Raw genomic sequence first — 12,062 nt, forward strand, 5'->3', positions numbered from 1 at the left:
TAGTTCCCTGCTCACCCCATCATTCTAGATGCTAGAAGAGTAAAAGCTGCACAGAATATTTTTCTCTTTACCATAGTCTCTCTGAATTCATTTTTAAAAGGTTAAGGAGATGCCACTTCAGGACTAATTAATGAAAGGTTAGATAGATTACCCAATGAGAAAGTGAGCAAGCAAGACTCACGATTCACAATGCCTGTGTGACTTTCGGTGTTCCCTTAGCACTAAAAAAACACATTAGGATCTCAGGAGAGAATCATTCAGCTTTGCTGCCCATTAAATCTGATCTTAGAGTAACTGATTCAATCAGAATTATCTTCCAGGAGCATTATATTAAAGTTGGAGAAGAGAAAGGTAACTCTGTATTTTATATTATGAACATGGAAAACAAAACTGAGAAGCAAAACAAAGCTGTGATTAAAACCCACTACAGGTATTCCTTTCTTAAGGCTGAAAGGAATGTGAGGTCTGCTTTCATATGAATTGCTGACTTCATGCAGGTTCAGCACCACAGAGAGTTTACCAGGAGCCAGTGGCAATAAGCACTCACAGCCCAAAGGAAAGGAAAAGAGGTTCACCCCTCATGGCAAAGGTCAGATTTCTGCAGGCTTGTAGCCTGTCCATATACATGAGCGTTCATGGGACATCTTTGTCTAGTGAAGTCCCATGAGGATGACATAGGCTCCACAATGTCCCCTCAGCCTGGAGGATGGCCCTATAACCACCCAGATCAGTTTAGGGTCATTTGACTTGTGTTGATCTGGTTCCTGTTGCTTTTACTCTCAACCTGATGAACAATCATTGCAATTTCTGTGGAGATGTTGCTGAAGGCTGGAATTCAACAACCCTGGTATACAGAGAGAATGGACGTGTAAACAGGATATTTAACAGTTGCTATCTTCACGGATGTGGAGAGCTATCAAATATACTCCCTTGATAATACACAACATGCTGTACACTTAATTTATATTTGCTTAGCAGAATCACTATGTAAATGTCATTGAAATGGTTACGCTAATGATTATATTAGTATTTGTCTATTTATCCTGTAGATATCTTTTCAGAGAGTCATCATGTCCTTTGTTCAATTTTGGAACTGATGCATTGCATGCCCAAATATTTGGAATAACATATAGAAAACATCTGGATTTAATTATATTATAGTCCTCTTATGCAGACAATGGGAATTGAATTAAGGAATATTTTGAAACCCCCACAGAGATATAAAAGTATTAGCAGCTGCACAAGAACTTTACTGTTACAGTGTTTGAAAATGTTTTGTTTTACAGATCAACAGTCTGACACATCATAAATATCAATCATAACATTTAAGATACATAAATACAGAAGAAAAATTAAAACTTGCATTTCAAAAACATGTAGATGAATTCACAGCATTTAGAAGATGTGGGGTGTATCCTCTCATTTAAAAAATGAAAATGTATATTCTAATGGCACAGAAATTATATGTTGTACAGTGGTATTAAGCAGAGAACCACATAAGAGTTTATCGTGACTGAATAGCCTGAACAAGATTTTACAGAATCTTGTTATATTGCCATCATATTGTACAAAGAGTAATTCAGCTAGAATAAATTAGCATTTTGCTTTGCATGCTTTCATTCCTTTGAAAATATTTGGGAATATAATATGAGTTTAGAGTCAGCCCCAAAGTATTAGATATGGACTGGATTTTCTTTCTGAATGTGTGCTGGTTCCATATGCCACTTCTTTTCAAGTCAGTACCAGTTTTGCAGTTAGTTTTCAATCTCCCAGTGGCTAAATCACATTCAAAGGCTGTTAGCACAGTAGGGGGTCAGACTTTCTTTCTGAATGTAACTATATCACTCAACAGCAGACTCATGCAATAAGCGATCTAATGTTTTCTTTTCTTCCCTGCCGCCCCCTCCTCTTAGTGTCTCCCTGCATTCCTGGATACCGGTCACTGCACCAAGGACCTGAGGCAACAGCCACATGGCCTCCACCATCACGCTTCTAGCTTTCTTTATGGTGCAGAAAAAGCCAAGTCTACAGTTCACCTGCTGTCAAGACAAAAGACTTAGTTGCTAAAGTCTCTGAAACATTCTGGAATGTTCAAATGAACATTTTCTTTAAAAATTACACATTGTTATGTGTAAAGAGCACACACAAATGCGTATGTGTGTATATGCACATATGAATACAAAGTTTGACAACCAATGTCACAAAACATAGCATTAATCCAATTCCTCCTCTTTCCATGAATACCCCTCCAAATGTCCTGAGAAACATTGCCGTATCTACCGCACAAAAGAGAAAGAGCAATTCACAAAAGAGAAAGAGCAATTAAACACAGAAGTAATATTGTCACAAAGAAAATAATGCCCAACAGATTCGTGAAATTATGGTTTGTTTAGAAACTACATTTATCCAGACTGAAGCTCGCACCAGCTGTTAGCATTGGGAAACACCAACTCTTGATACTATGCGGTCAGACCTTGTAAAGATGCAGTCAGAATCTCTGAACTTACCCATAGTATCATCCTGAACAGGCTTTGTGGATTATGACATATGCCTTGTTGATGGACAGCCTGGTTAAAATAAAGGGTGGCGGAATTGCTGGGTAAGGGGCTCAAATAAACTACACTAACTCACCCGTTTTACGCAGTGGAAAATCATCCTTGGCATCTTGCGCTCCTGGTAAAGTGTATTTGTACGGTGGTGAGGCCCCGCTCAGGGGTGGAGAGCTTTGATCCAGTGAGGTATGGTGGGCAGCCCTGCAGCAGACAGAGAGGTCACAAACTAGCAGTCACTGAGGTGACCAGCAGTAACTATCTACACGTGTTGTACACATGTCTCAGCTGTGTTTATGTTCTTGTTCCTCTAAGCGTGCACAAACCACAGGCTCATGTAACCAATTTCACTTTTACAGTAAGTTATGGAACTCCTCGGGATTCCCAAGAACTCACTTTTTGCACTCATTATAAAAGTCACATAGGATAAGAGTCATCTTGACCTACAGACAAGATCTGTCACCAGTTTGGGGAATTGACCATTTTAGATTGTTGGTTTTTAATATGAAACAGCTGAGGCACAGCAAAAGCCATTTAAATCTTGTTTATCATGTTCAAATAGATGTATGGTGACCCAGCCTTTTCTGTCAAAACATGGGGGATTTTCAGGGCAGGGGTGGCTTATATAAAACTAACTAGAAATATTGAGTTATTATTATCTGTTACAAAAAACCAAAAAAAAAAACCCCAAAGCAAGCTATTTAGTGGATAAGCTAGATAAAACTTTGCACTTATGTTCAGTTTGTGAACACACCACTCTGCAGCATGTAGCACTCACGTCAGCAGAGAAGCTCCAAGTTTAAGAGTGCTTTCTGACAACTGCTGGATGAAAGAAACAGTGTGGGCAGACCTTTCTGAACAAGGAAACTGCAAATTGCAAAGAAATTGCATCATTTGGCCCAGAGACAGCTATTTTTTGTTTGTTTTGTTGGATTTTCTATTTGCAGGGGGAGTGAGGGAAAGGAGGGAAACCTTCAAACTTTGTGTTTATGAAACTTGGCCTTTTACAGCCTCTCCCTGTCTTTCCAATGTAGTGTGGTTAATCAATAATACATCTTTGTCAAAAGAGGCATTTCTGTGAGAGGAAGTACCGCTTTCCCTAGCGTGGCAGAAGACATCCTCTGCTGAACATCTTGTTCTCACTCAGCTGAAGATTCAGGACTAAGTTCAGATCATTAGTCCAGAAATCTTACATACTCCAGAGAATTTTACACATTTGGAAATAAAATAATTAAGTCCTGTATTAAGTACAGAAACAATGTAACTATTTATTAAATCATGTTACCACAACGCTCTGATTAACTCAGAATGAAAACTCCAAGGGCAGGCTTTCAGTAATTCTTTTTAAAAATAACAAGTACAAGATAGAAATCTCGTGTACCATATGCCTTTCTGTTTGTCCTATTGAAGGTCAATTTGAGCATAATATTGAGGTCTTTCAGAAATGCAGCCTGCTTTTTTTTTTAATTGACTTATGTGTCTGTTGTAATAAGGAAGTTAAAGAGGAATTATATCAGTACAAAAAAAAAAAAGGGATAAAAAATGTCAACGCTTAAAATGTTAATAGGCCTGTTACAGGACCCAACAAAATCACTTGTTTCAATGGTCTAAGCAGATTCTTATCAAGGCCAGGGCATCATAAGAATATGCAGGTTTGGAAATTAAAATCCATCAGAGCAAGAGAAGTTAAATGACCATTATCCTTCTCAAAATCCTTGTCAGCCACTTACACCATTCAAGTAACTTCACTGGAAAGCAGCATCTCTTCAGGAAGAAGCAAATTCTGTGATTCAAAATCAATCAAACATGAAGTTGTTCTAACTGCAAAAATTGAAGTGACTTGAAAAAATGACATGTACAGTTGTAAAGTTTGTGATAGCATCAAGAGATGAAGCAGTTGAAACACTGAATTTGTGAATACACAAATTTCTGACAGCATCGTGTTCTGTATAGCTCTCATCTCATCAATGAACACCAAGTACTCTTCAGTTCAACCAGAAATATTACACTTCTGGATTTTTGCTAAGTTCTTGGTTGAACTTGCGTCCTGTTGCGAAACGGACTCTCAATACCCCTGCTGGAGAAGCATTCTGACAAGTTTTAAGAGATACCTCAATCAGGCAAGGAAACAGCTTAATACTGAACATACGTGTACCAGAGCTTGGGGTGGCGGCTTATGGAATGATTCTTCCCGTTTGTTGGAGAGTCTTTTGTTGCCGATTTACTCAACAGGAACTCCTGAAGTTTCTGCTTCACTTCTGTACTCGCCACTGCCCCTAAGACACAAAGAATTAAACATATCTTATCTTTACTTAAAGAATTACGTTTTTATGAAAACAAAAAACAAAACACAAAGAAGAGCCCATGTCTTGCTGTTGGAACTGTTGTAAACTATAAAAAAATTGGTGGATATCAGTCAAAATGAGAAACATTCAGATTAAATGTTTGTCTATAGAAGACTGAAGTTGGCAATGACTCAGAAATCCAGTGAAGTCATAAGGAATATTTCAACAGTAAATGAGGCCGTTTATCCAGGGCCAGATGTATCTAAAGAATTTAAATTATTTCCTAATAATTCCCAAATACAAAATCAAGGACAGAACTGAGAAAGATAGTGACAAAAGGTCACTTTGAGTTTGTGGTAAATGATTTTTTTTTTCTTTTAGTAAAGTACTAGTTATAGCACAGCAAAACTGCCCTCTGAACACTCTTGGTTATGAGCAGAATGCTGCAGAAAAAGCCAGCAGTAAGCCTTTTTATTCAAGTCACTTAAAAGCCTGTACGTGTGATGTCTGAGAGACAGACCACAGTCTGAAACATGAGTCTTAGCTGATTACTCTTAAGACACAAAAATAACAGAAAGACCAAAATGCCAGGAAGGCAGTGCATTTTGACCTCTCTTGGTGGCTAGGCTCAATACAGTGCAAGACGTAGGGCATGCCAAAGTCAGGTTAAACTGACAATTCCTACTTGCAGCATGGGACATGCTTCTTTACTCCCAGCTATAATACTCTTCATTTAAAAATATTAGAAAAGAAAAAACTTCTTTCAGTTTTCCATAAACAGTGACAAAAAGGAAGTAGCAGCACTAAGGCATACTGATCCTCTAAGTATTTGGTTACTCAACCCTGACACAGCGCAGCTAGCTGGTGAGCATGTGCCCCTGTGACCCAGTTCCCATAAAATACTTCTACTACCCCTCCACTTCAGACCTTAACACCCCTCCCAGCACCTTCCTTCCCTCCTCTACTCAGAAAGCAGGACATCATCAGCAAATGATGGAGCTGGGCCTGGGGGGGTCACAAGTGCTGCTTGGCTGGCTGCTACATACCGAACAACCACCCAGCAAGCCAAATCGAGAAGGGAATCTCTGATTTCACATTGCTGCTCTTCCTTTGATGGGAGTACTAATAAAGTCTAACTGTTTATACAGAGGCTGATTTCTTCATACCACTTACAGTAACCTTTTGTTCCTGTGGCTTCTGACGCCCTCCCACTGGTGGGTCAATAGACTGGTGATACTTTCGCAGATTCACCATTCACCAAAATGCTGGATGCAACATGGACACCTTAATATCTAAAGTCTACAATACGGTACACCTAAAAATGTCGAAGTGATACATTTTTCCACGAAGAAGAAAGGCAGGAGCATATGATCCCCATGAGCATAACATACAGCTCTTTTCTGCTTCAGTATTTGTCAGTTAATTCTTGTGCTCATTTTAACAGAGCAAGAACAATACCTGCTCAAGGCAGCTTCATTTTGAATACCTTCACAATGTACTTCTACAACCTGACTTTTAAACTGACCTCAGTAAGGAGAATTATTTGTATCTGTCTCCCTCTAGTGAGCACCAAATTCCAACAGTATCCTTTACATCGATCATTTGCCTTGGAGCTATACTTGAGCTAGAAATAACTCTTGGTTGGGCATCATGAAATCGTATCAAGAACAAACGCAAGGCAGTTTGAAAAAGTACTAGCAAAAGTACTGAGAAGTCTCAGCTAAAGATAATCTTAAATAACTCATTAAATTTTCAAACTTGAAACAATGCTCAGATTTGTTAATCAACAAATATTTTTTTTTCCTGTTTTGTAGTGCTTTCTGTATTGGGAAATAAATTCTTCAGAAAGAAGTTCTCAAGCGAAGCTTTAGGTTTTCAAATTCCATCCTTTTTTTTCTTACGAAAAGAGCTAGATTCTTGAGGGCCATGTACACAGGTCTGTCAAAATGTGCCTTCCTACAGTTCTCCAAATCTGCACACAAACCATTACTGTGTTTCTGTGGGTGCAGCAGATGACCTTGTCTTACAGCCTCGACTTCTCTAGTTGTGTATTTCACACAGTAAAAGGTTTGCTTCAGGTTCCTGTTCATCATCCACTTTGGCTGTGAGAAGGCAAAAGGGAATAGATTAATTTCTTATTGGGATTCGTGGTACGTTGGCTCTTACTTTCTCGGCCTCTTTCTTTGCCTCGGAGGGGAGGAAGCTGTTGTTCCCTGCGATGCCTCTCCAGTTCCTGCTCTTGTCTCTGCTGCTCCAGTTTCTGCTCTTTTTCAAGGAGTTCTTGCTGTTGTTTAATGGCTAGGAGTTCCTGTTGTAACTTGCACAGAACAAAAAGACATGAGAAAGTGCAGTCTGCATTGTTTTCTAGGTTGGTCCTGGCTATAACAACCTCCTTGAATTAGTGAGTATCCGTGCTTGCTTTTGTGCTTACACTTCTTTTCATCTCTTAATCAACTTTCTCCAGTCTTTTAAAGCAGGACACTGCATTACTTGCTGTCACTAAAATGACCTCTAATGCCAGGTGGCAGAAGGTAAAAATGCCTGGAAACTGCGCAGAGTTCTTTGCCAGTGCGTTACCCAACTCTGGCTGTTCTGCCCCCCTGCGTTTATCAGCTTCATCGAGTGGAAGCTTAGCACAGTATCATAATAGCAAGTAGATCAGAAGAAAAAAATGAAAAGAAAGGCAAGATCATAAATTTCCAGTCAAAATCCATTATAGCAATCCTACCATAGTGCATGTAATCCAATACATCATTTTCTTTTTACATTACATGTGGCAGCTCAGAGAAGACTGAAAAAACACAACACTTTCAGGGCCTGCCTCTGTTTTACAAATGCAAATATTATGCACTTGCCTGTCCATTTGATTTGTGGGCACAAACTCAAACAGCAGCCAAATACACAGTCTTTTAATATACTCAAAGATGCACATACAAGAAAAGGCAGCCATACTGAAGCCTGGCTGAAAATCCAGCTTTGTAAAACAGGTAGTTTCATTTTCTGTGGGTGCGGTGGCTTCATGAGCTTGGTGATTCTCATAGTACTGCCTTCGTTTGCTGTGAGCAACTTGCTGGTAAGTGCTAGCTTGCTTGAGAAGGCTTTTATCACTCAAATACAGAGAAATAAACTCTCAAACACCATCTCTCAGTCACAGTGAAACTTTCAGGCATGTTCCCTTTGCGTGTCTGTGTAAGCATATTCAGTTTGCAGATAAAGTGGGGGATAAATGAAAAATGTTGCTACCTTTATGTGCTCCTGCAGCTGGGCCTGATGCTGGCGGGTCAGGTTTTCATGCTGCTTCTGAAACTCTGCAATGAGCAGTTGTTTCTGAATTTGCTGCTGCTGCTGGATCAGAAGTAGTTCCTGCTGTAACTGCTTTTCACGCATAATTGGGTCCACCATGGGAACCATCATCCTGAGATCAGTTCGCAAGTCTAATGGTGAGATAGGCTCTAATCCCACGGGAACTTCCGACTTTACATCCACTGCAGGAAGAAAACAACAAAATGCATATATATTAAATCTAACTGGAGAAGGAGATTAGAAATCATTCCTACTGGGGAGAAGACCAATTTCATTCTAAGACTGTTTCAGTGTACAGACCTTACAAAACACTAATGCAATTACACTGTATGAAAGCTTCAGACATTGCTACTAGCAACTGGAGATTTTACAAATTATTTTATCACTTACTTTCCATTCTCTGCAAAAATACTCCCAGATTAATATTCTGCTAAAGAGACTAAAAAGCATCCCAGTTGCAAAACCATGTTGCAGCCCAGTGGAGCACTATTTACTGAGGATCTCCCAGGCACTATTAATGCTTCACAGCAAACATGCAGGGCACTTCTTCAGTGTAAGAAGGCCTTCCAGTTCTCACCCCATTGCCAGAGATTTTCCAAAGCTAGCCTGCAGGTTTTCTGAGGATGGTGTTACACATAAACAGCTACCCAAAGTTACATAGCTACTGCACACAAATACACCTCGCAAACATACAGGAATAACACATACAAAATTATAGGAAAATAACCTGACACACAAAACAAGAAGTTTGAATACAGCTTTTTGAAAAGTGACCACCATGCAATGAGTGGATGAGACATAATGTGCTATGTAAGTTCTGTAAGAAAATGAAAACATCTTGAATTATTCCAGTTTGTTGCAGCAATGATATGTATTGTTAATATAGCATTAAAGCACTCAATGAAGAATCCTGTGTTTTTCTCTCTCCTTATTTATATGAAATGGAATAAAAAGCAGCAGAAGACAGATTTGATGATTTGCACTACAATACTTGTAAAGCTCAGGTTTTCACATTTAGTGAAGAGACAGAGTGTAACTTTACCTGTTTCAAAAGAACAAAAAACTAGCAAGTAACATTTCTAGAACAGGAAAATAAATATCAGCTCAGGGTCTCTGCTACAGCTCAGCAGTTCTGGTTCCATCCACGAGAGGACAGTGAAACACAAACACATTCACTCCCATTCCTACTGTTCTACTATCTTCATTGGAAAATAAGATTATTAACTGAAAGCAAACATGCTGTCAGAAATGACTAGGGAACAAGATTTTAAGCATATTTTCTCCTTTTGCTCTGCTACAGCTGTATTTGTTTTCAAGGAGAAAAACAAAAAGAAATAGAAATATTTGAGCAAGCGGAAGCAGTAAAATTGAAGCAGCAAAAGTTCAAACTGCAGCAAATGGATAGAACTGAATTCTAACTGCATGATCAAATCCATTAATAAAAGGTTTTATAAAAAGAAGAGACAAGAGACCAAATCTCTTCTACTGATCGTATTTGCTTCTCAAAATTCTGGAAACATAGAGTTTTCTGGGCCTTTTTTATTTAAAAATCTTAGTAAATATGACTGTAAACCTCAGAGCATAATTTGCCTTCTTGACCCTCTATCCCGAGAGAATGATTGTGTCTAAGTGCTTACTTTTGTTCTGACACTAATCACTAGATTATAAAAAATCACCTTTAACTTACAAAACCTACTCTTGATTATAAATAATTGCCACAGACCAAGAGAAACAGACAGGCAAACCCCAGCCTTTCATCCCATTTATTCAGCAGCAATCCACATTCCATTTGCCTAGACTAAATATAGCTGCGTTTATACAAGAAATCAATAGTGCTTCCAGAGAGCAGAGCAAAGACATGAATATTTCATCAAACTTGGAGAGGAATGGCAATCAGCAAACTGACAGCAAACGTGTAGGCTGACTGGCCCTCCACTCCAGATAAGTCTCTGGTACTTGGACAACGGCTCATTCCCTGAAAGTCACAATCTTATCACTGGTGCTCTTCTATTTTTAACATTAATTGCATTGTAGGTGACAAAGGCTTATCATGTTTAAAGTGCAGAGATGTATTTTCTTGCCTCTTCTGTGGCAGGAAAATAAGCCTTACTAGGAGAAATAACAGTAACCGGAGCTCGGCAAACCCTGCAGGGTCTGGTTTGCAACGGTGTTTGCAAAATGAACCCTGCCGTTTGTTTTGCAGATATTGGCTCCAAATCAACCCCTGCAGGTTGCAGGGGTCTGCATGGCGATTCAGGCTGATTGTAATTCTTATCTTCCCACCCTAGCACTCCTAGTAAGGGGAGGCCACCAGATTTTTTTAACAATGGGAACTTCCATTATTAGTAAAATGTACAACTGAAATCAGGATCAGTTTGATAAGATACACATTTTCAAGAATTTTCATAGACTTACATAATAAATCTAGCACTGGAATATCCACTTCATCAAGATCAATTTTATCTTATTTCTTACCGTGGCAGAAAATAAACAAGGTAGCTCTAGAGACCTGAATCCATAGAAAACAATACGTAATAACTCACGTCATTTAAATGCCCATGTTTACTGACAAATAAAGACAAGCATTTATTTCCCAGCATAAATATTGATAACAGTAAGGCTACCACTAATACTACTATAAACTGCTGACACAGCAAATACTAATTTCTGGGGGTAGCTACCATCTTAAAACTGTAATAGCTAATAGCTAGATAATAGTCAAACTCATCAAAGAAATTATTCTAAACAAGCAACTATAAAATCACCAATCAAACTGAATGGTTTGCTACTGTCTGTTAGGGGTCCTAATGCCACAGGCCATTCACAATCTCTTTACTAGTTACCAGCTGACAAGAAAGAGGTAAAACAGCCCCGTGGAGCTACATCAGTATGAAAAATGTGTAATGGAGCAGAGAATCACAATCAATGTCTTTAAAAGCTTTGACTTTTAGCTGAAGAATATTCTCCCCCCAACTATCCCGACACAACTTTACGTCTCAAAAGAGCAAAGGTGATGCAGGATGTTTATTCTCATTGGAGCTTTTTATGTTTTTTCACCCTCTCTACACAGATGTATGGATTTTTCAGGTAGAAAAGGAATGTCCTAATCAGTGCCCTCAACTTGCAAACATTGCACGAAGCAGTGGGATGCAGGACTTTAACAACAGGATTCCCCAGGAGAGCAGCCAACGAAGTAGAAGGGTGGATAATAAAAGAAAATACTAATCAGAGCTTGATAAAGGCTAACTTCACTCTGGGAAGCCTTGTTTTGCAGGATTTCCAGTATCACCAATGGAGCAAGGTTGTAGCAGGCACGATTCAGAGCAGGACCCTGCCCACATTCTCTCCACTGTGGTCCGGATCAGATTCTTCCTAACAGCTCTGCTGACTATAGAGCAAGCCTGGGATTACTCTCTAAGGTTAAATGAAGACAAACTCCCTGAGCTCATGTCAGCTGTGGTGAATACAACTGTAGGCTGCAGAATATTAACTAACAATGTTACTGAAAGCTCGGTGATTCCAGCAAATATGCCAAAAATTCAGTAGAAAAATACTTAATTTTCAGCTACAACCACTGCAAAAGGCATACGTATTTATTTTTCCTATAAATACTCAATTACCTGTATATTGAAACATGACAACAAAAGTAGTCTTAGATGAGCATCCATATCAATTATATTCCATAGATGGCACTTCCTGCAGTGCTTTTGTCATTCTGTGGAAAGAAAATAAGATCCTTGCAAAATGGCATTCTTGTGGAGTAGGTTTAGATGCTTGGAGCATATGTAAAAAGAGGCCATAAAAGAGTTTGTTTTAACCGTGAGGCTTTGCTTTTTGAAACCATTCCTTAAAATAGGAATCACTGGAAAACTGTAAACCTTCCACTAAGAGATGGAATTTCAAGCTTTGTTTCTTGCAATGAGTT

The 12,062-nt window shown here is 38.9% G+C and overlaps 1 protein-coding gene across 1 annotated transcript in view; it reads right to left on the minus strand.

Annotated features, from left to right (window-relative positions):
• LOC104491150 (histone deacetylase 9) overlaps positions 1 to 8,317 on the minus strand; it is a gene marked incomplete at its 3' end in the record, with an annotated part of 29,302 nt that extends 20,985 nt beyond the window's left edge. The window contains exons 1-4 of the mRNA XM_010133524.1: positions 8,078 to 8,317; positions 7,001 to 7,151; positions 4,699 to 4,825; positions 2,632 to 2,753 (exon numbers count right to left, since the gene is read on the minus strand). Coding sequence (XP_010131826.1) covers positions 2,632 to 2,753; positions 4,699 to 4,825; positions 7,001 to 7,151; positions 8,078 to 8,248 — 571 coding nt within the window. The remainder of the gene's footprint in view (positions 1 to 2,631; positions 2,754 to 4,698; positions 4,826 to 7,000; positions 7,152 to 8,077) is intronic.
• Between the last annotated feature and the right edge of the window lie 3,745 nt (positions 8,318 to 12,062).

This window comes from Buceros rhinoceros, unplaced genomic scaffold, assembly GCF_000710305.1.
Source record: "Buceros rhinoceros silvestris isolate BGI_N320 unplaced genomic scaffold, ASM71030v1 scaffold36073, whole genome shotgun sequence".
In the NCBI taxonomy this organism is placed as follows: domain Eukaryota; kingdom Metazoa; phylum Chordata; class Aves; order Bucerotiformes; family Bucerotidae; genus Buceros; species Buceros rhinoceros.